Raw genomic sequence first — 27,135 nt, forward strand, 5'->3', positions numbered from 1 at the left:
TAACTTAAATGAATAAAACGGTATTTACGTTTAACTCGCAACAATCTATATGGCACTTCACTGTAATTGTATAAATAAAATCGTTTTATCAGTATAATCTGTACTTTTCGACATTAAATTGACATTTCTAACAAATCTGTGGATGATCTTAGATTCTACAACTTAATATATCATAGCTATTTTATTTGGCTTCAAATCTTCTTGACAATGTCGAAAGAACCCGAGTTGGGGTTCCGTTCGCAAAACTAAACATTCAAATAGTCTGAACTAATTTCACAGATATATAATTTAAAATTGATATTATGCAAATTATGTTTTAATTTAATTTAAATAACTGGGTAAACATTTTTAATTGGAAATATTCATAAGTAAAAAAAGTTGAGGCACGACCTCGTTCCAGAAACTTTTTTCGCTTAGATATGACATTATTGGTATACGAAAGTATAGCTTTGTATGTTATATTTTGTCATATATAACTGAATTTGCTTAATAATAATATAATATTATATTATAGTTCCGTTGGTGGGGCTTCGTGCGAGCCTGTCTGGGGAGGTACCACCCACTCAACTAATATTCTACCGCCAAACAGTAATAAATATTTAGTGTTGTTGTTACGGTTTGAAAGGAGTTTGTGTAACTACAGGCACAAGGGACATTACATCTTAGTTCCCAAGGTTGAGAGCGCACTTGCGAAGCAAGGAGCAGTGAATATTTGTAACAATGGGAAGTAATGACCACTTGACATCAGGTAACATTAGACCAACTAATAAAAAAATATATATTTACATTAAAACTAATCAGAACTCAGACATGATAGCGTTAAACAAAAGTAAATATCAAAAGTGTGTCAGTTTCAAACAACTGTTCAAACGGAAGTTTTAAAAGAGAATTTCTTTATAAAGTTTTAGTTCCACGATACACGGTAACCCGGATAGTTTTTATCTTCGCATTTCTTTTGGATTTTATTCTCCGAAGAATGTTTTACACTTTTATCTGTTATTTATTTTTAATCTGTTTCAACGTTTTAGTTCAATGAAAGTATTATTTTTTTAACTCTGGTATGTATTCCCTTCTGTTCTTTGCGTCTGTCGATCGTGTAATGCGTATTATTATCATTATATAGTTACTTGTACTATTTACTTATTATATATTCCAACAAGAAGAATAAATATTTAAAAACAAATACATTGAATTGACGCGTTACAATTGGCCGAGCGCTTAAATATTCTATGAAAGATATTAGTTTGCAAAAAAAAGTTATTTTGAATGTTAACGAAGATGTCATCGGAAGTTTGAAAATTGAACCTGTATGTAAATAGTTAATTGGAATAGTGTTGTATGATAATTATAGATATACTAGCTGAACCTGCGGCTTTACCCGCGTGAAATTACAATACAAACTTCCAACCTTCGTTTTACCCTATTAGGAGTGGAGTTTCGTAAAATCCGTTCGTAGCGGATGTGTACACCCAATCACCAGTCAAATTTCAAGTTTGTAGTTGTTACAGCTTTTGAGATTTCGTGATTAATCAGTGAGTGGTATTCCGTTTATGTATGTACATTAGAGATTAATCAAGAACTGTTTGTAGTACATAATATAGCTGAGCTATTAGCGAATCGCATGGAATATGTAAATCCAAAATTCATTTATCATTGCTCATTATGCGATTGTAATAAGTTATACAAATTACTTAAACGTAATTATTATAAAAGAATTAGGTATTTATATTTCACTATGATGCCATTGGAATGCGATCACTGCATAAGCAACTCTTTTCTCAATTTAGTTTTCTCTCTGGCCCATGGATGATATTGTTTATTCTAAATATGTGTTATTCTTTACGTATTCAATATAATCATCATCTACTTCCATTCCAGTTACTAATTCCTTTCTAGACTTTTTTTATGCCATAAATGGCAAACGAAGACGAGGCTCACGTGATGGAAAGTGTTTTATTAATGATGAGACCAATAACATACACTATTAGTGTTATTATAATCATTGTTTATGGCTGTAAATCCAGAGGTCATAGGTTCAATCACAAGACATGACCTATGACATAACCTGTGCCTCCTCAAGCACGTAAATTTATCGTTCCTGCACCTTCATTCTCTTCTCCTCCAACTCCTTCATTGGCCGTCCCATATAACGCGCCGTTTTAGCGCCATTGAGAATGACATCTGTGGTCGGCGTGGAGGACACGAGCATCCTTCAAACCGGAACTAAAGGTTCGTCAAAGGTACTTTTGAATTGTCATTTTAAAAGTGAATAAAACGCAAATTGTCGAGCGGTTTGAAATGTTAATTCAATAAGCAAGAACTAAAAGGTTTTTTGTAGCCGCGTTCAACGTTCATCAGAATGCATTTCAACAAACAATTATATTACGATTAGAAAAACGATCGCTTTGCGTTGTTTAATTAAATTGTAGTCAGCGTGTCCCACAGTGATAAAATTCACACAGCGATTGACAATAGTTTCAGATATATTTTCCATGATATTGCAGGATTTTAGAGAAAAACTAATTCCTCACAACAGGAACATTTGCGAGCCATTTTGAATAAATTACAGTATCTAGACTTTATTAGCGTGCATTAGCAACAACAACTGTCTCCAACAATTCAAATCAGTTGAATTAATCGTGTCAATTCCGACACGTGCTGTAAAATGGAGTTGAATTCTAAAAAGTTAAGAAACATCAAAATAGGTTCTTAAGTAACAAAGTTATACACAAACAAACAACAAATCTACAAATATATTGAACGTCCTTTTGAAGTTGATTAATAAAAAACATTTCGTGAACGTGTCGTGGGAGAGTGGTTCGATATCCGGGTGGGGTTGAAATTGTTGTTGAAATGGTTATGCGCCGCGAATGTTACAATAACTGTTTAATGTAATGCATACATTTATATGCACGATAAAAAGCCTTCATTATACATGTTCAAATAATAATTTATGATATAGGTAATTTAATAAGAACGTAAACGAAACGAAGCGCGTACGTGGTAAGTTTGTTCAAGATTTAGAAGCCTCGTAACCCAAGAGAACGAAAAAAAACTCTTTATGACATATTGTTTTAAGGAAAGACAAAAAGAAAGAAAAGTTTATTTTAGGACACGGCACAATCATAAAAAGTTTAAAAGAAAAGGAAAAAAAGAACAAAAATAAAGTATCCTGAAAAATAAACAAAGAATATACAACTTAATCTCCAAAAATTACGCAACAAAACAGGAAAGAAAATATAAAAAAAGTGATTTGGTAAGCAGTGATAGTAATCGTGTCCCAAACTGGTGTCCAAAAAAGAATTAACATAATATCGTTTTCCGTCTTGCATTTTTAAATTAAGATCGATAATTATTGTTTTAATATTGGCAAATAACCATTGTTTAATCCTTTTTATAAATCAGAAGAAAATAAATGATTTAAATTGATATCCTTTTTAAATAAATTTTTGAAGTTGCTTATTTTGAAAAAAGATACAAAACGTGATAACTCAAAAATGGTTCACTTTTTCACATGTTCACGTTCATATGGGGGTTTAAAATATTGCAAATAATCACCCCTATTACCTCCTAACGGGAATACTTCGAATTACCAATAACCCTGTATATATATATGTAGGCTAGGTACTCTATGTCCTAACCCGACAAAGTTTAGCACAATTATTAAAGATTGTTGTCCGTACTCCGTGCGTTCACGGATCGCTCAACCGATTGAGTTCAAACTTTGTATAATTGTGGTTAGCACTTGCGTGAAGATTTGGCATAGCGCCATTAGCATACACAATGTTTGCAAACAAAATCAGACAACAAAAAGAGTTACTGTAATGCACAGACATTGGTTACTCATAATGTGAACACAGCAAATTGAAATAGCTTGTCGATTGAACTCGGTGCCAGTCAGAAGTCTACAGATTTACAGAACATGCCCGTGCTTAGGAAAGAACGAAAAGCCATTGGTTCTGAGGCTGAAGTGTCTCTTGTGATCTCAGATCGCGGTCCCATCGGAATATTAGAGAATGTGATTAGTAAGTGCACAGCTTTTTGCGCACACAGAAAATATCTATATCTAATATCAGACGGTGCGACCCAGAACGGCTTCACGTGCGTTGACTTACAAAAACGCAACCTCACTAAATAGATATATTTGTCCTCATTTTCCTCAATGACTTTTTTTATGTTTTCGATTTGTTGCAGCAGAAAAAATAATGTTCGAAAAATAATCATCTATTATTTATAGTAATTTGCTTACATTAAAAATGTATATCTATGGTTTTAAATAAATAAATATAAATATATTTAAAAAATCAAGATTAAAAATATTAACACAAATCTTGACAGCGTGGAGTTATAATAATACTAGCAGTATTTTCCTGTTGATTCGTAATTCAGATTCTCTTGGCGAAATATGAATCAGTCATAGTCATTATGATATTATATGTTTTAGAAATATTTCTGCAGTATTACACCACGATCTAAGTGTTTCATCAGCAAACGCCACGACATCGTTTGATATTAGAAAACAATTGCATCGAAATCTGGATTTATTAGAGATTTGAAGGGTTTTTTTTATTTTTTTTTAATAACATCCACGGGCTCACAGTTGGCCGCGCCTTTACTTCATGTTTTTTGTTTGTGGCGGTTTATAATTTTCTTACTGACTAAACATCAGCAGATCTCCGCTGGGATTGGAGCTCGCCGGTCTTCTCGAATGACGTGGTCCACACCAACTTAAATTTATATAAACATATATATTTATTTTACAATATTTTTATTTAATTTTAATTTACAATATGTTTCACTATGACTTTACTGCAATCCAGCGAACCCTGCCCCACGCTGGATCATAGACAGCACAGAGAGATCTGAAGAATTGGAGGCCCATAATTATTTTCCAAATAATAATTTGAACATTTTCTTTAACGCAAAAAAATCTTTTAACAAACAATTATGTAGATAGTATACATACATATATTTATACTTCTATTCTAATGAGCATATGCGATACATATACAAATTTCATTTGTATGAAATTGGGTGCTCCTCTTTTGCGTGTTCCCGGTTATAGCCCCGGATCCTATGCGGCCCTCTTTGTCTCGTTTGATAAAATTAACTAATGGAGGATTAATATCGATCACAGCCAATATATGTCGATACATTTATAGTCATATATGTAAGCGGACTCGCAAATAGGCCGACTGGTGGTAAGTGGACCGCCTGTAAAAGCTCACTTTTGCCTGTTGTTACACCGATTCACTCACCCTTCAAACCGGAACAGAATGATACTAAGCATTGGTGTTTGGGGGTAGAATACCGGTTGACTGGGTGGTACTTAACCAGGCGGGCTTTCGTTTTGATTTAAATAATGGATATTTATTTTCTTACAATATAACTAGCTTTGTAGTACTCGTAAGTTTGCTGGAAAGGCAACTTGTTGGGACAAGTAAGCGAAACTCTTTGTCAATTTTCATCAATAAACTAAATATAACGACCTCCTCCATCTTGGACTTCCCTCCTGCCTTACAATCCAGTCATGGATGACATTATTAATAATAAAATATAAGCTATATTATTAATATTCGTTGCTAACGATGTAGATTGATACACTTTATGTTCACAAAAGACTTGTTTATTTCGAGAGCTTTTTATAAGCTTCAGACTCATTGGGACGTTTTCACGCAATTCTCGAATACGTCATAATAATTCACTTCTGTAAAAACAATGCTAGCACTTAAAAGATAGCTTTTTCTTTTAAGTAATACAGTCCCGATATATTTACAACAATGCTATATTTATTTAATAAGTGTTCGCGACTAAACCGCTTAATTGATTTTAATAAATTTTGTTATGAAAGAAGCTTAGACCCCAAAGAAGGACATGTGCTACTTTTTTATGCCAAAACCGCACGACCAATCTTTAAAACGCGGACGAAACCGCGGGCGACAACTAGTCTGATACATTCCTAATAAATAAATTCCATCAGAAAATTTACCATGAATATACGATATACAATATAAGTACGCTTTATTATAAACCAATGACGAAGATATAAAATACAGATAAGAAGGTCATCCCAAAGACAGCATCTTTTCCAGGAATATCTTAAGATACATATCACATTGACAGCCTGTAAATTTCCCACTGCTGGTCTAAGCTCCTCTCCCTCTGAGAGAAGATTTGGAGCAAATTCAACCACGCTGCTGCAATGCGGGTAGGACACACATGTGGCAGAATTTCGTTGAAATTAGACACATGCAGGTTACCTCACGATGTTTTCCTTCACCGAGCACGAGATGAATTATAAGCACATGATAATTCAGTGGTGCTTGCCTGGGTTTTAATCCGCAATCAACGACTCGGCTCTCTCTCTTAAGATACGATACCACAAAAAATGGGTAGTAGTTCTCTACTCACAGGGCACCTCACAGTTCTACTCGTTGCCGTTCAGCTATTTGATGATACAAGCCCTATGATACAAACTCAACAACCCTGTTGCGGTTTGGTCGAAGTTGAATTGAATTTGTAATGATCGGAATACAATCGGAAACATTACCCTTATACTCGAATAGTCTTGCTATATACTTATATCATTTATATATATTCTTGCGGCAGTTTCCCAATACCAATTTTTTTAAGTCACGACCGCGTTATCTGCCGAAGATTGAGCATTGCGATGTCATTTCAAAAACTTCTTATTAATTGTATTTGGCGAACTGCGAGACCACATTATATTTAAACAAAAATTCACGTGGCGAGCGAATATTCTGGAAACGGATGAAGCAATTGCTTTTAGTTTTATCTCGGCTTGTAATTAATATTTACTGCGGTTGTTGGAACAACAGAAAAATAAATAAAATTACACGTCCTTTGGTACGTTCGGAGATTGAAGAAGATATTTTTCAATTCGTCCATTACGGCTGGCCTACTTACGAGTAGATTATCTATTTTTTATTTAAATATAGTTATAGTTGCTAGGTTATAAGGTGGCAGATCTTGAGGCCCTGGCTTCAAAACCCAGGTGTTACTGGGCGTTTCTTTTAAGAATTTCTTTGACAGCGAAGAGCTTGAAAATTTTAGTATTTCCATTCCTGTGTCTCGGTAGGGATTCCTATGCCAGGTCGGGTCGGGTTTGCCCTATTAGGTGGAGAGAGCCTTGTGTTCTCTCCTTATCCATAATACGCCACCGCAACCAAATCGGTTGGGAAGGTATTGTGATTATTTCATCCCAAGCACCGTAAATATTTTCTAAGAAATCAGGGCATCATTAAAAAAAAAATCGTTCAATACACGATTAGACTTTTAATTTCTATTACATATACATCAGGTGATTAACTTTAACAACACAGTGTAAGTAGAATAAATATTATCGTTACGATTGACAATCAAGTTAACCTTCCGATGACTACCGAACGAATGCCCCGAGTGCAGCTCGTCGACCCCTTATATGGGCTGTGCTTCCTACAATATATAACTTTTATCATGCAACCGGTGGCAAACGAGTAGGAGCTATATATACTCTATTCCAACCATTACAGGAAAAAAGCCAAATTTGGCAGCAAAAAAAAACAACATTTGACAGCAAATTGACGCGATGTCATTGGTAGAGAGCTCGAATAATCACTATGGATTTCAGAAAAAATGGCGTTTTGAACGTCGACGAAAATCGGAATTTTGGAAGTAGAAATTAAGTGGTCAAAAGTGGTTAAATGCAATAATATTGAATTATAAATAAATATATTATAATAATCATAAACTCTCAGTAGTGCAGAATATAGCTGAGTTATTAGCAAATCGCATGAAATACGTAAATCTAAGGTTTGTTTATCTGTATTCCTATACAGCACTTCACTTCATAATTACCAATAACTTAACTTTATTTGAAAATTGTTAGTTGCTGAATTGCAACATGAGATTTTAGAAGTCCTCGCTCGAACTGTGCACGAAGTGTGTGAACTCAAAACCCTGTGATTAGCGCTAATTTACCGTCAGCGGAACGAACGCCATTCGAGACCACTCAATTGACTTCCGAACTACATCCAAGCAATGCAATAACTCCGAACGAAAACAGAATCAAACTATTATCTACAGAAGTTTTATAAAAACTTTTAAATCGTTATGTTACATATAAATAAATGAGATTATATCAACGACAACATAAATAATTGTTAGTGTTTTTTATCAATATAATTTCGTAGATATATTAAATACAGTTAAATGATTATTAATCTTGCATGAGAGCGTTCCAAACGCCGATAACGTGACCGTGGCATTACATTTAGTTCATTGTTTTATTAACCTACAGATATCCAGTGGTTAGAACGCGTACATCTTAACCGATGATTACGGGTTCAAACCCAGCCAGGCACCACTGAATGTACATGTGCTTAATTTGTGTTTATAATTCATCTCGTGCTCGGCGGTGAAGGAAAACATCGTGAGAAATTGCATGTGTCTAATTTCAATGAAATTGTGCAACTGGAATAAGCTCCAAACCTCCTCCAGGAAATGAGGTCTTAGCCCAATTGTGGGACATTAAGAGGGTGATACTTTACTTTTTTCATCACTGAGCCGCACAAGACAGTCAGTAATTTTAAAACGTGTTTACCTAGATTTAAAACGGCTTAATACTCAATATTCCTAGTTACAATGATTCAGAGATGCAGATGAAAGTCGATACAACATTACGTAATAATACACTAATTACTTATTAGATCTTTTACGAGTGACAAACGCTGTGAGCAATTAGCAAGTACCTCGGGCGAAACCAACCAATCAGCCGTTATTTGTTGACTCAGAGAGGTCTTAGAACAGATACACCCACTTAAAAAAATCTATTATTTAAATTCGTTTTAGCAAAGGAGGCGAGAGCTAATTTCTATAGATCCCAAATAAAACAATAATAGACAGTTACACTTATGAATTAGTTTTTTATTAAAGTAACTCAACCATAATTATATTTAAGATAGATTCAAAACGGAGAACAGATTAAATATTGTCCATCAGTTGGATACTTAGTACACGCACACATGTAACGTGGTATGGCGTTTGGCGAGTGTCAAGAGTAGCTGTCACGCACACCAAGATAATAAAGTTGGCTCGTATGTTTTAGTTCTATTGTAGTGTGATACTCTATGTATATATAAATAATCTAAGGGTTCGATGATTAATATAGAAATATCAAATAACTATATACTCTTTTAGGTCAATACAACACTGGTACCCACACTTATATACCTATATTTACTCACGTCCGCTATTACAGTGGTGTGTACGAAACATAATTTCTATACAATCAAATCAGTATCTACATTAATATGACGGACAGAAAATCAAAATATACATTATTCAAGTAGGCGTTTACAAGCACTTTTGAATCGTCATTTAACAAACTATTTAGAGTAAAGCTACCACCGGTTCGGTTGTAGATTCTACCGAGAAGAACCGGCAAGAAACTCAGTAGTTAACATACATACATGATTCTACTGCCAAATATAAATTTGTACTGAAGTTGTGTATTCCAGTAAGAGGGTAAGCCAGCAAGCATAGTTAGTGCAAGAGATATTCCATTTGGGATCAATTATTATTTGCGGCCATTGACGGTGTTAGGAATACGTTCTATACATGCTCTTGGAACTGCAAAAGTAATACTGCAAAAAAATGCATGGACTTTTGTGTCACGTGTGAGAAGTTTTACTTCTTCGGCGTAATTAAAAAGTTTTTAATTGCATGCATATTTAATTGATAACAATAAAATAATATACTTGTTTTAAAATAAAATAAGGTGCGAAATCGTCTATTTCGAGCGGCGGCTCACTGATCATCAATTTATCAAAACGCGCCATAGAAGAATAACTTCAGTATTAAATGGTTCTGCTCCCTCGAAATTCTGCAATGGTTCGTGATGCCATTTTGAATTAATTTTCGTTCAGCGAATCTGAATTGCGTTTCAACAGGGAGCGGGAAATGCGACATTCTTGCCACCATTCCACGCGAACATGATCACAGATAATGTATAAAGTCTAATTAAAATAATAATCTCAGACATATATATATATATATATATATATATCTTTACATATAAAAGCGAAATACCCCTCACAGATTAATCACGAAATCTCAGAAAATATAACATGAAATTTGGCAGGTAGGTTCCTTATATGGTGTAGACATCCGCTAAGAAATCTATCCCTATGGGGATAAACGGTGTTTGGAAGTTTTCGTTTTATAGATTTCCGCGGGTAATGTCGCAGTTTCAGCTAGTACTAGATATAGCCGGCAGCTTTACTCGTTACAGGAATTCGTTGTAAAGTTTTAAATATAAAAAGTAGCACGTGTCTAATTTTTGCACGTGTTTATTAAATTTTAATAAAATAAACATTGTTAAATCAGATAAGGTGTGCAAAATATTACGTCTAAAATAGGATATACCTAATTACATTAATTAAACTAACTCGATATATTGATTGAAGGTTTTATTTGTTAATAATGTTAACAGTTGTATAAGTGCCTTTAATAAACAAAAAATGTATTAGCCTATTCCGATCGAAGAAAGAAGAAAGATTAACAAATCCTTACATATATATTCCATGCGATTTGCTTAGAGCTCTGCAATGTTAACTACAAAGAAGTTTTTGGAGGATTAACTAAAAGACAAAAAAGACAAAACAAAGAAGGATTAACTACTTAGATTAATATACTTATATTTATTTATAATACAACACTATTACACTTAACTACTTTTATTAACTTCAATTTCATTTCGAAAATTCCGATAACAGTTTCGTCGACGTTCAAAACGCCATTTTTTCGCAAATCCATAGTGAATATCATAGACCAATCAAGCTCTCGACCAATGATATCGCGTCAATTTGCTGTCAAATGTTGTTTGTTTGGCTTTTCTCCTCTTATGGTTGGAAGCTAAGAAGTCTTTTGAGCCTCGGTAAACACGACTTCCCTTTGATTAAATCGTTTGTCAATCGAAGTATCAAAGAAATAAAGGGTGTAAATATATTCTACCGACAAACAGCAATAGTATCTATTGTTATGTTTTGGTTTGAGTGCGTAAAACTACAGGCACAGGGTGTCCCGTGTTATGTCTAACATCTTAATTCCCAAGAGATGATATATATGTAACGGGGCCAATGTCTATGGACGATAGTGACTTATCAACAGTAAGCCCATTTGCCAGCCAGTGTATCTATTTTAAATTTAAAAAAAAAAAACATTTTTTAATATATCATTTCGAGATTTATTTTATATTTAGAATAAATTCTATAGAAACGAACTATAGCCGTTCAGTCCGTAATCAACAAATGCAAGCGAGTATTATGCCGCAATGCAGTGTCTAGTTTGGTCTAGATTTTTCTAACATTAGTCATAATGACACGCGGATGAACATCCTGCGATGACGCCGATATAGATATTATTATTAACTTATAAACATTGTACTGCTTGACCATATAATATACATTTTAAATAACTAGTGCTGTACTTGAACTGTAGTTCGCGAACTTGGCGAAATTTAGACAGTAGGTAATCATTATTGAAATTTTGAATAAAACAGATACTGATCTTTTTTTTTTTTAAATATATTAATAACGTTAAAGCTCGTCAATACACAGACAGTAAAAAAAATCGGTTGACCGTTTACAAGTATAAAACTAAAAGGTATTGAACTGCTAACCTTTACCTGTTTATAGTTTATAAATAGATAACAAAACAGAGAGCGTTCTATCCATAAAATGTATACAATAAAAAATATCTTAAAAAAGTTAAGTTAGCAACGATTCGAAATGATGATTCTACCAAGAACAACCGACAAGGTTCGCGGTATTTAATTTATAAATATAATTACACTTAAACATATAATTTACAATTATATTGTACATCGAGAAAGAACCTTTTTTATTAATTAATTAATATCTATATTATAAATCGGATTTAAATATATTTAATTAGATAAACTAAATTTTAAAAAGTACTTAATCCAATATAGGTACGTACCAATTATATCAGAAAGTTCATTACATAAAGATTTCGGAGAAGTTTTTAATAAATGATATATGTAATCTCAAAGACAATGAGATTAAGACGTAGATAAATTGTACCACTTTGTACAACATACTTGTTATATTCCTTACAATAGTGATCATCAATAAATATTTTAGTAATGTATATTAATGGATATTCGGTAAAGTAAATTTCACAAAACGCAACACAAAATGTATTATTATGGATATTGTATTGGCACTAAATACTACGTATACATTCTGTTTGTATCAAGTAATTTAATTACGCGTTGGTGATACTTGCAACCAAAACTACGTCCATAATAATAATTTGAAAGCCGTGACAGCAGCGGTTTCATTAACGCGCCAAAATACTAAATTAATTAGGTATTCCGTTCTGGTCTGAGCTATTTTAAATGTTTTCTATTAAAGTTTTCACTGTAGACTGGTTTTATATTAAACCATTCGAACAGCTGACCATTCGGACCTCGATTTAAATACGAATTTTATTTATTTTGGTTAAAAGAACAACCTGGATCGAAGCGCCACCTGCTGGGTCCATATTAATCACACACACAAAGAAACACGAAAAGGTCCTGCTGTTTATGGGGAGTTCAGTGCACAAGCGTACAGAAGAATATTAAATATATAATATGAGGTAAGTTTTGTACTTGAATTTAAAGCATATTTTCTTGTTAGTGACTTATGATTACATTTTTAATAGGAAATCGTACTCATCATAGATACGACAAATAATGCAATATATTTTAGAATATGTTATTTCGTACCAATAATCATCAATGATAGATTTTTTTTTAATAAGCTTTATCATACAACTAACACCTATTTTGACGGGTTATTTTTTTATTTGATTTTATAATTGATTAAATGTTGTCAAAAGAACTTTGAAACTCGTAACTACTATATCTCAGTTCCGTTTGATTAAGGTATGGTTAAATGGAAATGAGGCATATTATTTTAGGGAGAGAGCATTATTGACCGATAATTTATTTGCAAAAAAATATGTGTGACTATAATTTTTTTTTTTAAGTTAAAATAAATTTGAATTATATCGTAAGCCAAACTTAAATAACCTACCCCAGTGAGAAATATACAACTTTATAGCTAAACAAAGTTTCCACGAAGTTTGTACAAGTAAAACTTTGTCGTCAGTTTTTGAATATAAAATGTCCTAAGTATATTTTATCACTAAAACATGCTGCACCATAGTTACGTAATCATATTGTAACAAGTGCTATGATACTTTTTTGTAAATGATTGTACTGCAAAACAAAAATTTAAATATTAAAGATAAAAAATGTATTAATTTTAATGGAAATATTTATAAAAAACGAATAAGTCTGTTAAAATGTCCTCAATAAAAAAAAATACATCTTTATATAAAATAATTATTTAATACTAGATTTATTGAAATAATTACAATTTAATAATTTAATTTTACAATCATTTTTTACAAATGTGAACGTAAAATGGAATGTTATTTGTCATTTACTATTATTGTGGTCTTGACATTGACAGTTCAGAGAATTGTTCGGAGTGCGTAGACTACATCTAATTTACTTTTTTGTTTTGTTAATGATTTAGTGGCTTTAATTAGAAAGTTAATGTAACGAATACGCTATTCGGCATTAAGCTTTCTATTGCCGTACTAGTGATGTGAAGTGCTATTTGTAACGTAAGTATCAGACGTGTTTTTAATGTAAATAAACTGGTTTACTATATTATTATAAAGTATTTTCTCACGTCAATTTATTAATATAACGCCTACATTAAAAGGTTGTTTATTTTCATACTATTGATATGATTTGCCATAACAACTGTGTGAGTTCCGTAATTTTTTGATCGTTAATAAATTCTTATAAAATAAATAACTTACTGTGTTCAAAGACTATGTGTTTATTATTAATTATTAGTTATAATATAAAAATATATATATATTATTTAATTTAATAGAAGTTATTTATTAAAACATTACTAAAGTTTATATTTAGTGAATATCTTTTTTTCCCCACTAAGTGTTATCAAAAACAAGAGGTTTTAAAGAAAAAAATATTTAATTAAAAAGTAATTTAGTAATTTCCCTTTTCTGATTCATTACAAATAATATTCGTTATAAATACTTGTGTAATTTTTTTTTATTTCTAGATGAAAATTAATTATAAAAATCTATAGCATTTAATGATATGTGCATTTATGTTAATGAGAATATGTTGAATCTAGACTTTCATTTGTATTATAATTATATTTTTTAAATAAATTAATGATATACGAAACTAAATTAAACTAAACTATTTTTGAATACTTTCTCTCTAACATTTCAAATTCAATACTATTATTTTTAAACTAGATTTTCTATAGTTTCCAACATGTTATGTCTGAGAAGTTAGTTCATTGTTTATTAACTTTAAATTACTCTTTAACACTGTTGTCTGTACTGTTATAATAATGCTGAAGAGTTTGTCTGTTTATATGCGCTAATCTCTAGAAGGTACCACCCACTGCTCATATATTCTCCTGCTAAACAGCAATACACAGTAATACTACAACTTGTATATGTAAAACGCACAGCTAGCATTAAACAAATGATTCTTTATTTTAATGTTGCAGGTAGTAATCAAAGATGGAAGGTGACACAGCAGCCCTCCGTAAGGCGGCTCCAAACTGGAACCTAGCCGGAGACAAACAGCTGCTTGAAATGTTACAACAAATTCATCAGGTATGCGCTTCCTCTTGCTTCTTCTAATTCTCCACATATATCATTTAGAAGTGTTTCTTCACAATTTGAAAGTATTTAATAATTTTCGTTTTTAATTAGTTTAATATTACGTACTTTGTTATGTTGTATGAGTACTTGGTGGTAGGGCTTTGTGCAGCCCGTCTGGGTAGATAGCATACACTCATCAAACATTCTACTGCCAAATAACAGTACTCTGTATTGTTGTGTTCAGAGTGAGTGAGCCAGTGTAACTACAGGCACAAGGAACGTAAAGGTTGGTGGCGCAAACATTTGATTTCTTCAGTATATTTCACCACCTTGTGATGATTTATAAAGATAAATTAAGCATTGTGTGTACACAGTACATATTAAGGTATAAATTGTCAGTATTTACATTAAATAATTTTTTTTTTAATGCTGTTTAATGTCCTGAATAAAAATATAAATGTAGTTGGCTTAAGGCTTATAAAATTAAATATTTTTTTATATATATATTATTATTATATATAAAAAAAGATATATTTAATACATTAGCAATAGTTTTTTGTGTCTTAATAAATTAGAATTTTAGTTATTTTTAATTGGCACCTTTATCGAAAGTATGTATCAAGACATTTGTAGATAATGTCGAAATATCGAGCTCCACCAAATACAAATAAAAAACATGGTACACATCCCGTTTTAAATACTGATAGTATGTATTGGTATTATTTTTACAAAATTTGTTCAAATTTATTTTTTGTTATTCATCATCAATTTTATGACAGAAATAATCTGTACATTATCTATGAAAGAACTTAATACAAACCGCATGAGAGGTAATTAATTAATTACAAAGTAACTACCCACTCAGCAGATATTCTACTGCTAAATAGCAGTACTTTGAATTGTTGTATTCTGGTTTGAAGGGTGGTTGAGCCAGTGTAACTACAGACACAATATATATAATAACTTAGTTCCCGAGGTTGGTGGTTATGGTTGTTGGTGTTAAAGAATGATTAAAATTTCTATGTGCGGTGGTGACCACTTACAATCAGATTGCCTATTTGTCCGTCCGCCTACCTATCCCATAAATAGATAATACTAACAATATTTTTTTTCAGTCAATTATGACAAAATGCCAAGAAGCCAATGCGAAACTGGATTCAATGGTCGATGCTCTGGACAATGCCAGCATTGATCTGCAAAATGTTAACAATAAGTAAGTGAATCTTTTCCATGAAAAAATGCTAACATATTTAAATTCCCGTGCCACGGAGATGTTAAAGCCGTCGGTACCACGACTGAACTGTCTTATATGAAGGAGAGGATCGGCCCATACTGATAATTTAATATTGCCTGAATTTCGAAAATGTATTGGCGTTTAATCGCCTTCCTGCCTTAATGTATTTCCTGGACAAAATCAATTTCCTGAGACTGTTCATTGACGACGTTATCTAATTAACGTTAATCACTGTTCACAGATTTATAGCTTTAAGTAATAGTCAGTTTGTCGAGAGCCGAGTTTATGATGACGACGTTGATATAAAACCAGAAGAGTCATCGCCTAAAGTAAGTTATACTCATTACTTTACGCCCCTTAAATTAAAGTAAAGCCAGTAAATACCCCAATTTCCCCTTGAGGAGACGTTTACAGCATATCGTTGGGAATTTAGGGGTTGTCAAATGACATTAGTGGAAATAAGAAGTGATTTATTTGCACTAAAATTACAATATACGAAAAGACAATATCCAACCGCTAAAACGCTCACAGAGTTTCAGAGTATTCGCTTTAGTCCCTTGCACAGTACCTAGTATCTTCAGAATGTCAGCAATGATCACTGTCACTGGAGAAAATGATCATAAGTTCGTTTCTATTACAGCAAGAAGCACCAAAACTTCAACCGGAAAGCGACCTTCAGAAGATCAAGCGTAGTCTCCAAAAGCTGGAGATGATGCATGAACCGGTTGTCATCATGGATAGTGACAGCTCTGATGACGAGGAGAGCAGGTAGGCGTAAACTCGACACGCGGTATATGTTCCCTCTTGTTTTAATGATCGTACGTGGTCACCACCGCTCTATCGGCGCCGTTATGAATACGCCACCAACTTTCCCAAACTCACGCCTGTGCTGATAATAATAATTGATACCTTTCAGCATGGTGTTGAAACCCAAGGACGTGTATTCACACCGACCAGTGCCTTATGTAATTGGATCACAAGCGTGGAAGAACAAATGGCACGCAGGTATTGTTACGTTGCCTAACTTAAGTCCATTCCTTAATACGAGCTCCGGAAGAATATGGCTATTTAAGATTTTAAATTAACATAACTTAACCGGATATTTACCATGACTCGCAGTCTCGTGAACAAGACATTCGTGTACAATGTCCAAATATCGAGCTCCAGCAAATTAAAATAAAAAACATGGTAAATATCCCGTTTTAAATACTGGTATGTCCCTTCGCGGGCTTCGACCAATGAGGTGCAAGTATTTTGTTCCGTAGGAATTCGAAAGAAAATATTTTTACTTTAATTGCAATACAGCAATCAGTTAAAGCGAAGTACATTCAGGTAATTGAACGATTATTAAGAAAGTATTGTCGTTTGTCGGAAGAGTGAGATGAAGAGGTAACAAGTCTAATTGATATATAGTCTATTCCAATGGAAGTTGGAAAAACTACTAAGAGTTTATGATTAACATATCTTTATTTACAATACAACACTGTTACACTTAACTACATATTTCCACTTTAATTTTACTTCCAAAATTCCGATAACAGTTTCGCCGACGTTCCAAACGCCATTTTTTCGCAAATCCACAGTGAATATCATAGATTAATTCATTCCCATTCATCATTCGCTGTCAAATGTTGTTTATTTGGTTTTTTTCCTGTTATCGTTGGAATAGAGTATAGGTAGGCAGACTGACAAATGGACCTCCTGATGGTAACATTCCCCACACACAAAGACATGGCCACTGTAAGATACAGTAACCAGCCTTTCTCGTCAATGCGCCACCAACTTTGGGAACTAAGATGTTCCTTGTAAGATGTCCCTTGTGTCTGTAAGCTACCCGAATGGGCTTGAAAAAGCTCTACCAGTAAGTAAGCGTACATCTACATCCCCAGGTCTTTTACCTGAAGACAGTGACACCGACAGCTCACTGTCCAAACGAGATGTCGCACCAGAGGAGGAGTACTCGGACTCGGAGCCGGAGATAGCCGAGGACGCGACCGACAAACACGCACAGAGAACTGTGAGTCATGTGTCAAGTCAATATATAAATGTAATTAGGCAGGTTACAAGTTTCAAAGTGTTTAGTACTTTTTGTCTGTTTGTTTAACGATTTCCCTTTTTTTGGTACATATTGACGATCTTTAAAGATCAATAAAAAAATTGGAAATCAGAGTTAAATGTGTGAATCGCAATTTCTGTGTAAAATCTGTGCGAAATTTTTTAGTGATCATTAGTGATCAGAAGAATGTCACTTTAGGTTCTCTTCAAGGTACGCGTATCTCTGCCGTTTTTCTAAATCTTTTCATCCTTTCAACTCTGCCTGTTCTCTGCTACGGAGAAACCTACCCAAATATACCTCTTTTCTAAAATAGGATAAGAAACATTACTTTAATTTTATTGAATGTAAAAAATCTTCCACTGGAGAAAAATATAATCTTGATTGGATGATGAATTTTAAAATTCCCTTTGATAATATTAAAATTCATCATCCAATCAAAATTCTAGAGATCCCGTGACAGTTGATTTCCACATTATTCCATGGTTACAATTTTTTTATCAAAATAGACAGAGGAAAAAAATAGAAAAGAGTTTCTAATTTGTTACGGTGGCTCAAAGGTCTACTCTACCGGAACTTCCGGCATTTCCGCATAGCACATGGCATGTTTATGCAATGAGTTTTATACAGCACGAAATCCAACATATCCTAACTCCACGCTATTCGCGTCCAGATATCGTCATCGTCCATGGAGTCGGAGGTGCTGTCTCGCTGCAGCCAGCCGCCCGCCGCCGCCGACGTGGCCGCCGAGCTGGCCCGCAGACTGGCCGGACCGCCCGTGAGGACCACGCTTAGCTAGACACGACTCACTAAATTAACATAACCGAACGGAATATATAACTATCTCATTTTCATGTATGGGAGCGAAAGAGATAGTCATATCCATTTACATTTTTTCGAATAAAACTATTGGATTTGATGTTAATCCAGTCCGTACCGTTTTATAAATATATTAACACTCAAATTTAATATTTGAAATGTCTATAGTTGCCTGTTCCCGCACCGGAGCAAACCGTTCCACCTCCAGAGCCGACTACGAGAAAAGTTTATGGGATGGACAAACCGACACCAGGTATTATACATACATATTAGAATACAAACATCGTAAGAAATGATGACACATATATATCCGCCTCGCAGAGGACCAATTTCGTTTATTAAGGTGTACGACCTTTTGACCAGAAAATGAGTTATTTGTCAAATAGAGGGATGCCTTTGAGTTGCGTCTGTTATCCTTATGATACCATTCAGAAGATTCTTAAAAAAAACGAATTCGAACAAGTCTATATATACAAATGATACGAAAGATAAATGTTAGTCTCGATAGTCATAGTTTTATATATATATTAAGCATCAAAAGTGTCACAGAGAACATTTTCAATGCAAAACACTTTATTTATTTATAATTATAACTAATTAAAATACGTTGTTCGATAAAGACAAACAAAAATCAAAACAAAAGCAAAATATAAGTAGGCGAACCTGATGTACCTTTATTTTTTACATAGGTCTGTAAAATGACGATTCAAAGCCAACCTTATTAAAGTATATTTTGATTGATTATATATAATAAGCGTTTTTTATTGTTTTCAATTTAAACATTGTTCCAGCAACGATTTTCCCAAACGAACCACCTCCGCTGGACTCATACGAGTCCGACAAGTATTCAGATGATGACATATTCGCGGAACTACACAAGAAACCCAATCAAAGTCGCTACAGGGATTCGAATCGATCGAGTTTCGGTGCGAGTAATGTCGTGGAAGAATTATTCGGTGACCGCTCACAGGTGTCAGACGACATCGGCAACATCGTCCCGGATTATGTGCAAGTGAGTCTAAGTTCAATTTAGTCAGGAACTGTGTGAGATTACTCAGAATACTCTATCTCTTTTGTCAGTTCTATACTCATATTTATGAACATTCGTTTTCATATTCAGTATTATCGTATTAAAAAAATTGCAAACTTCCTTGAAAAAACATTGCCTCCGTCTAAAACTTTAGACTGTTTCTTTGTGACTAGCCTGTAAATCAGTGTATTTTAAGCGCGGTGGTTAATAAAGTCTAAGCCCTTGTCAAAAAGGAAGCAGGACATATTTTGAGTAATATTCGATTGTTGTCTTCAGCCGAGTTCCAGCTTCAGAGAAGATTCGCCTTTATTTGATAAAGTAGTACCGACACGTCCTGATGAAAAGTCTACGAACAAACCAACATCGTCCATTGCTGATATCAATGTCAAGGTTAGTAACTTATTGCAGTCCACGTGCCGAATACCAGGAACAACCGTACCAGTGCTAAAAATTTTCAATATTTATATATAGTTCCTTAAAACGTTGAAATGATTTTTCGCTTTAAGTATTTTAATAGAGATTTTAACTTCTGCAATATTTTAACTTCTTCTTCGTCAGCATAATTGACTTAAAATCTTATTGAATTTGAAATACTAACAAGAAACCGTCATTTTCGTTAGATTAATTGTTATCTCTGATAAATTCTCATAAATCCTTTCAGAAACCGATAGGAGGTATATCTTTGTTCGGGTCGAACAAAGGCGCTGAAAGCATCGGCGCCGCCATTTTAAAACGTAATCAACGAAAGTCCACTTCAGATGAAGATAGTAGTGACATCACTGACTCACATTCTCCACCTGTCAAAGAAACGACTCTACCTGTAAGAGAGAATAAGAAAATTATCGAAGAACTATTTACTAAACCTACTAATAAACCGGCCGTTAAAAACATGGATAAAAATGTCGTTAACAAAGAAACCACGAAACCTGTAAAAGATAAAGAAAAGATGGTTGAAGTTAAGGCGAAGGATAAAATTGATTTATTCAGCGATAATCTATTCGACGATATCGACGATATTTTTACTACGAATGTAACGAAACCAACAGTCAATAAAAATACGAAATCTATTTTCGATGATGACGATCTCTTCTCAGATATCGTCGAATCGAAAGATAAACCACAAGTGAGAAAAGATACAAAAAGCATATTTGATTGTGAAGATGACTTATTTACAGAAACAGATAAGACTACAACTGCAACTAATGAAACCAGAACTAGTACTATAAAAACAGATACATTTCCTAGTGGAAAAATAAGTAAAACAAAAGAAGAAAATGTAAAAGTTAAAAGTATTTTCGATGATAACAGTGACGATGACCTATTTTCGGATGTGGCTAATAAATCGAAGCCTAAAGTTGTTAAAGAAGATAATAATAAAAATGAAATTATAAAATATATCGATAGTGAAATTAAAACCTCAAAAGAAGCTACGAATGTAAATGATTTAGTTTCAAATGAAAATAATCTTATTGTTGATCAAAATACAAATACGTCTAATATTAAGTCTAGTAATAACTCAGTACTTATAAAACAAACACGAAGTCCTAATTTATTCGATGATGATGATGATGATTTATTCACTATGAATACAGATCAAACGGTTGTTGAAACACTACAAAAAAATGTTAAAGAAGTTTCTTACTCAGACAATAAAACGGATGAAGTAAATGTTAAAGTTGATGTAAATGCAGTTGAAAATATAAATGCATTAGACAATAGTTTTGATAGAAATAAAATATCAGATAGTAAAGAAATATTAAAACAAAATGTAAATAATTATGAAAAGGAAAATTTAAATATCCAAACAGCTGTAATTACGGGTAATGATGAAAATTTAGATACTAACAATTACACTAATAAACAAGAAAATAATGAAAAACAATCAACAAATATAAATGACAGTGAAATAATAAAAACAAAAAGAAATCAAATCAAAGAGGAACTAAATGGTGATAATATCATAGAAAAAAAATTAACTCCAGAAGAACCTTTATTCTCTGAACAAGTAATAGAATCGAAAGAACCCGACATATTTAGTGATATATTTAATGATTTACCTCCAGCTTTTGAAAAACCTAAAAGTGAATCTAAAAGAAGTAAAAATGTGAATGCGCTCTTTGATGATGATTCGGATGATGAAGCGTTGTTTTTTAAGAAAAACGATGTGATAAGTGATGAAAAACCAGATCTAGATTTCAGTAGTGACAGATTTAGGATATTTCACGATGAACCACCGGATATAGAGGTCGACTTTTCTCAGAAGCCCTTAAAAAGTACAAACACTGTATCAACTGAAGAACCTATTGACGAATTATTCGATGAAATACCCCAATCCGAAAATATTGAATCAAAATATCTAGAAGAACACGTCATACCTAAATCAAATAAAGACGTACCGGATACAATTAAGAACCCCGTCGAAACAGTAGATATTACGAAATTATTAGAAGACTTTAGCGAAACTGACAAAAAAGATGTCAATATTTCAAAACTTCTTGAAGATGATGAATCTGATAAAGATAGTAGTAATAATGATGAAACAAATAACTTAAAAAGTGAGTCATCAGTGGAACAAACAATACAAAACATCGAACAAAATAAAACATTGGAATATGAAACTAAGGAATCAAAATCGTCAGAAGAAGACTCTAACAAAAAGCCTATAGGGAAACTAAAACCTATGAACTTTAACATAAATGTTAAAACTTTGATGCCCGGAGCTTCTCCTAAAAAGAACAAAACAAACGAAGAGACAGACGGACAGATCCTATCAACTAAGAGCAATGAAGACATTAATATACATAGTCCCAATCATACTGATTCAAAAATAGCGAAATCTGTTAGTTTTGATGGCAATCCAGATTCAAAAGTATTAGATAATAAACTATCTAAGGACAGACCTAAAATTCAGGTCAAAAGACGTCCTTCAACAAGACGAGCTAGATTGGAAGCTGTTAGAAAATCTGGTATAGACTTTGGGTCGGACTCCACTGATAATTCAAGTTCTTTTGACGAACCTAAGCCTACAGAATCCTCAAAGGTTGAAATTAATAGCAAACAAGTAGCAACTGTTGAACCTAGTGAAGAAACTGATACACAACAAATTAATCCAACTTCAACAAATAAAATACCAATAGATAATTATAGTTCAAAAATAGAACACGAATCGGGTGACGTTTCAGATAAAATGAAAACGGAAGTCAAATCAAAGATTGTATACATATTAAACGACGAGGACATATTTTCTGACTCTAGTCATAATACAGTGATCAAAAGCGAAAACAATTGCAGTGAGAGCAACATTAAAACCATCGGTAGAGCTTACGGAGAAATTTCTAAAGCAGAAACTACATCAAAAGATAAAAGAAAAGATGAATCGAAAGATAGAAAACCTCTTTTTGATGATCTCAGCGACGAGGAACTCTTTGGTAATAAGAAGCCATCAGTACAAAAGACGAAAGAAAGTATATTTGACTCGGATAACGAAGCTGATCTGTTCAGCAAGAGGGCAGTGAAACCTGTTGAGCAAAAGAAGAAGGCGGCCAGAGCTTCTCTATTCGGTGACAAAAGCGATGATGACGATTTGTTCGCAAGTAAAACCTCAAAAATATCAGGTGAGATTCTATATTACTCATCAATTTAACTATATAGGGCTGCAGTTGAAGCTAATTTAGTGGTAACAGTAACATCTTTACCGATGATTGCGGGTTCAAACCCAGGCGAGCACCGCAGAATTTTCATGTTCTTTTTGTGTTTATAATTAATCTCGTGCTCGGCGGTGAAGGAAAACATCGCAAGGAAACATGCATGTCTAATTTCGACGATATTCTGCCACATCTGTGTGTTCACCAATCCGCATTGGAGCAGCGTGGTGGAATATGCTTCTAACATTCTCCTCAATGGAGGAGGCTTTGGTCTTGCAGTGGGAAATTTACAGTCCGTTACAGGAAAGTAGGTCTACTTTGCTGTAATTAGCTGTATTATATCAAACTCTGGTATTTCCGAGTTGTAATCCCGGTTAAAATGAATGAAATGCTGCGTATTTCTCAGTACCAGCTTGGATTTTGTAAGTTTTGGTACACTCCCGTCTGTTGGTGCTCTTGTAAAGCTAGTCCTGCTGCTGATCTGTCTCCGCTCCTCGGTTTGAGATTGAAAGAAAAGAGATATCTGATAATAAACGCACTATAGTGCGCTATCGATGTAGCAGTTGGCTAGGTTTATCTGATTGTTGGCCTTTGTGCAAGCACGGCTTGATACCACCCACTCAACACGTATTCTACCGCCAAGCAATAATACCTTAGTATTATTGTGTTCCGGCTTGAAGGTTGGGGGATCCATTGTAACTACAGGCACAAGGGAAGTAACATCTCAGTTCCCAAGGTAGAGCATTTTAATATCTATGAGTGGGGACCACTTACCATATGCCAGTCCGCCTACCTGTGCTATAAAGAAGCTCCCGCCGAAATAGCACAGTGGAAAAAACACTGTAAACATTATTTATTCAAGCAGGCTCATAAAAGCACTTTTGTATCACATGTATAGTTAATGTATCCAATCAGATGTAAAGCTTATTAAGCTTATATTGTATTATATTGATGATAAAAAAGCGCGGAGTTAATGCTCGTTGACTTCCAGGCAGGAGACATGACATACATATATAATTGTATTTAACTAACATAACTGTATTTTTAGATGTTGAAAAAGTGTAACTACTGAGTTTCTTGCCGGTTCTTCTCGGTGGAATCTACATTCCGAACCGGTGGTAGCTTTACTTCAAATAGTTTGTTAAATGACTATTCAAAAGTACTTGTAAAAGCCTACTTGAATAAAGTTTATTTTGTTTTGATTTGCTTAACCAAAGTTACGGGTCGAAGCTACTGATTTTTAATGCCCCTGATTTTTGTCATCTTGTGCTCTGTTATGAATGACATCGTAAGGAAACTTGTATTATATGGCGGATGAATTTCAAAACATATAATTTGACCCACATTGGCATTAATTCCAAACGTTTTCTCTAAAAGAACAGCAGACCTTTGGAAAGCAGTGTGCCAGTCTGTTATTTTAAAATTTATTAAAACAATCTATTTATTTTAGACGTAAAACCAACTCCACCAATTCAATCGACGAACAAACCAACGGAAGTCGTTTTTGAAGATCCTTTGTCATTATTTGGAGAAGATGAGAATTGATGCCTTATGGTATTCGTATATTATTGTTGCATTATAGAAAGAGACACAAAAAATACATTGTATATAAAATTTTCGGTGATTTTGTTCACCCAAAAAAACCCAAATGAATTAATTGATTTTGTTATTCAGTTATGATGAATTCGCAGATCGCTATGTGAGTAATTTGTCAATTCTTGGGCTCTTTTGTGAAAAATATTTACAAATAACTTATATTTTTTAGATACACGCCCTCATCGTACGATAATTTTGTGTTTTTCTATATAATTTCCATAAATGTATTATTTAAATAAATTTCTAAGGATGTGTTCACTTCGTTTAGAAATGGAAATTTATTTCATTGACATTGACAGATTATATATAGTTATTTAAAAGTAAAACTTCAAAGTCGAATATTCATACGTAAAATTTGCGTGTACTGTTGCAAAAAAGTTTGCAACGTAATTTAATGAAATATCGCTTTCGCTTAAGAGTGTTTGTTAAAATTTAATCATACGTGATATATGAATTATTATTATATAAGTTTTTTGTTATATTTCGAATTTATTACATCTATACTGTAACGTATAATCAAGAACACAGACAGGCCTTCAGCCTCGAGTCTAACGTCTGGTGTCATTGGCGTATATCCGCCATGATTGTCAAGTCCACACATTTCAGATTCACAAGTTCAAGATTTTTATAGATTATTTATAAACCAAGTCGATTCCGATGGCAGGAGGTGTAGAGAGAAATAAATTACATTAGGCTTAAATTAACATACACTATTGGTCGAGATGTAACCAACCTGTGCTATCCATTGTGGATTCGTGTAAATTTGCGGCATTTTTGGGACCTTTCGAGGTAAAAGTAAAGTTGATGTAAGTGACTAAATTTAATAGTATTCTATTATGAGTTATGGTGTATTAGTGTATTGTTATCACTATAAAGTATCTTCTCTAAAGTCTATTCCAATCGAAGTAGGAATAAAGATAAACAAACCTTAGATTTACGTATCATATGCGATTCGCTAATAGCTCAGCTATATTGTGCACTGCTAAGAGTTTATGATTAATATATCTTTATAGTACGAGATCCCGCTGCAGAATCAGTGTACCCATCGTGTGTTTGCTAAAAACCAAATTTTTACACATATTTATGATTAGGAGAATTTATATCTACCAGGTTGCCTATCAAAATGTGGCCGCAAGTATTTTTAATTAAATTATTAATAATTCTTATTCCGTCAAAAATTTCATTGATTTGTTTTTTCAATAAAATTTCGTCTACTTTACGGCAACACCTATAAAGACTGAAAAATCATGGTTGCCGTTTCGCATCTGGCCGCACCGCTTCGCAGCCAGGTTTACACAGGTATGATTTTGTTACGTCTATACACTCACAACGTACATTCATAATTTATATATCAAATTAAAGCTATTTTTTTTCTGTTTATTATGATATACGGTTGCCTAATTGAATCTGGCCGCAAATAAGGGTTGCTCGCTGTTAAAGATAGTAAATATTAAACATTTATGAAAAGAATTAAAGGTTTCGACTCAACGCACATTCCACCGTGCTGGAAATCTTTAAAACAAAGAGGCTTTCCTCTTATGGTTGGAATAGAGTACAACTACTTATTACATTTCTGTGACAAATCAAAGACAATTTAAAAATATTCTATTTTTTATATTCCTAATAATATTAATTTAGAACAGTTCGTAGTGCAAAATATAGCAGAGCTGTTTATCTCGTGGAATATGTAAATCTAAGGTTGTTTATATATTCCTGTCATTGGAATATAGACGAAAGGGTGTTCCAATAGTGAGAGAATGGACATCTTAATCATACTTGATTCTAGTTCTTTGAGCGAGTTAATTTAATCGTAATTATATGGTTATGGTAAAGGTGTTTATGACAAAGATTCGTTTTTTTTTTTTTAGTGTTAAAGGATGAAATTATAAAGTGCAATAAAAGAAAATAACATTCCGATAAATATATTATTATTATATAAATAGTAAAGGCACTAATTTGTTGTTAATTAAATTCGTTGTTTTAATTATAAAATTATATTTTTGAAATTACACTCAACGTGTTTTTTTTT

General features: G+C 33.2%; 1 protein-coding gene across 1 annotated transcript; it reads left to right on the forward strand.

Moving 5' to 3' along the window:
- Positions 1 to 13,554: 13,554 nt before the first annotated feature.
- Positions 13,555 to 25,278, forward strand: LOC113391627 (WASH complex subunit 2). The gene is made up of 13 exons (XM_026627652.2): positions 13,555 to 13,701; positions 14,634 to 14,742; positions 15,846 to 15,943; positions 16,206 to 16,293; positions 16,605 to 16,732; positions 16,881 to 16,969; positions 17,854 to 17,981; positions 18,691 to 18,795; positions 19,005 to 19,089; positions 19,628 to 19,848; positions 20,143 to 20,256; positions 20,528 to 23,480; positions 24,961 to 25,278. The coding sequence occupies exons 2-13, from the start codon at positions 14,647 to 14,649 to the stop codon at positions 25,053 to 25,055; spliced, it is 4,200 nt and encodes a 1,399-aa protein (XP_026483437.2). The 5' UTR covers positions 13,555 to 13,701; positions 14,634 to 14,646; the 3' UTR covers positions 25,056 to 25,278.
- The last annotated feature ends 1,857 nt before the right edge of the window (positions 25,279 to 27,135 follow it).

Source organism: Vanessa tameamea, chromosome 30 (assembly GCF_037043105.1).
Source record: "Vanessa tameamea isolate UH-Manoa-2023 chromosome 30, ilVanTame1 primary haplotype, whole genome shotgun sequence".
NCBI lineage: Eukaryota > Metazoa > Arthropoda > Insecta > Lepidoptera > Nymphalidae > Vanessa > Vanessa tameamea.

What these genes read in the sequence shown, in the direction of transcription:
- LOC113391627 (XM_026627652.2), top strand. Translation starts at nt 14,647, where the DNA reads ATGGAAGGTGACACAGCAGCCCTCCGTAAGGCGGCTCCAAACTGGAAC. An exon ending in GCAGACTGGCCGGACCGCCC is followed by an intron (nt 18,796 to 19,004) that starts GTGAGGACCACG and finishes AAATGTCTATAG; the next exon opens with TTGCCTGTTCCCGCACCGGA. An exon ending in TCGTCCCGGATTATGTGCAA is followed by an intron (nt 19,849 to 20,142) that starts GTGAGTCTAAGT and finishes TGTTGTCTTCAG; the next exon opens with CCGAGTTCCAGCTTCAGAGA.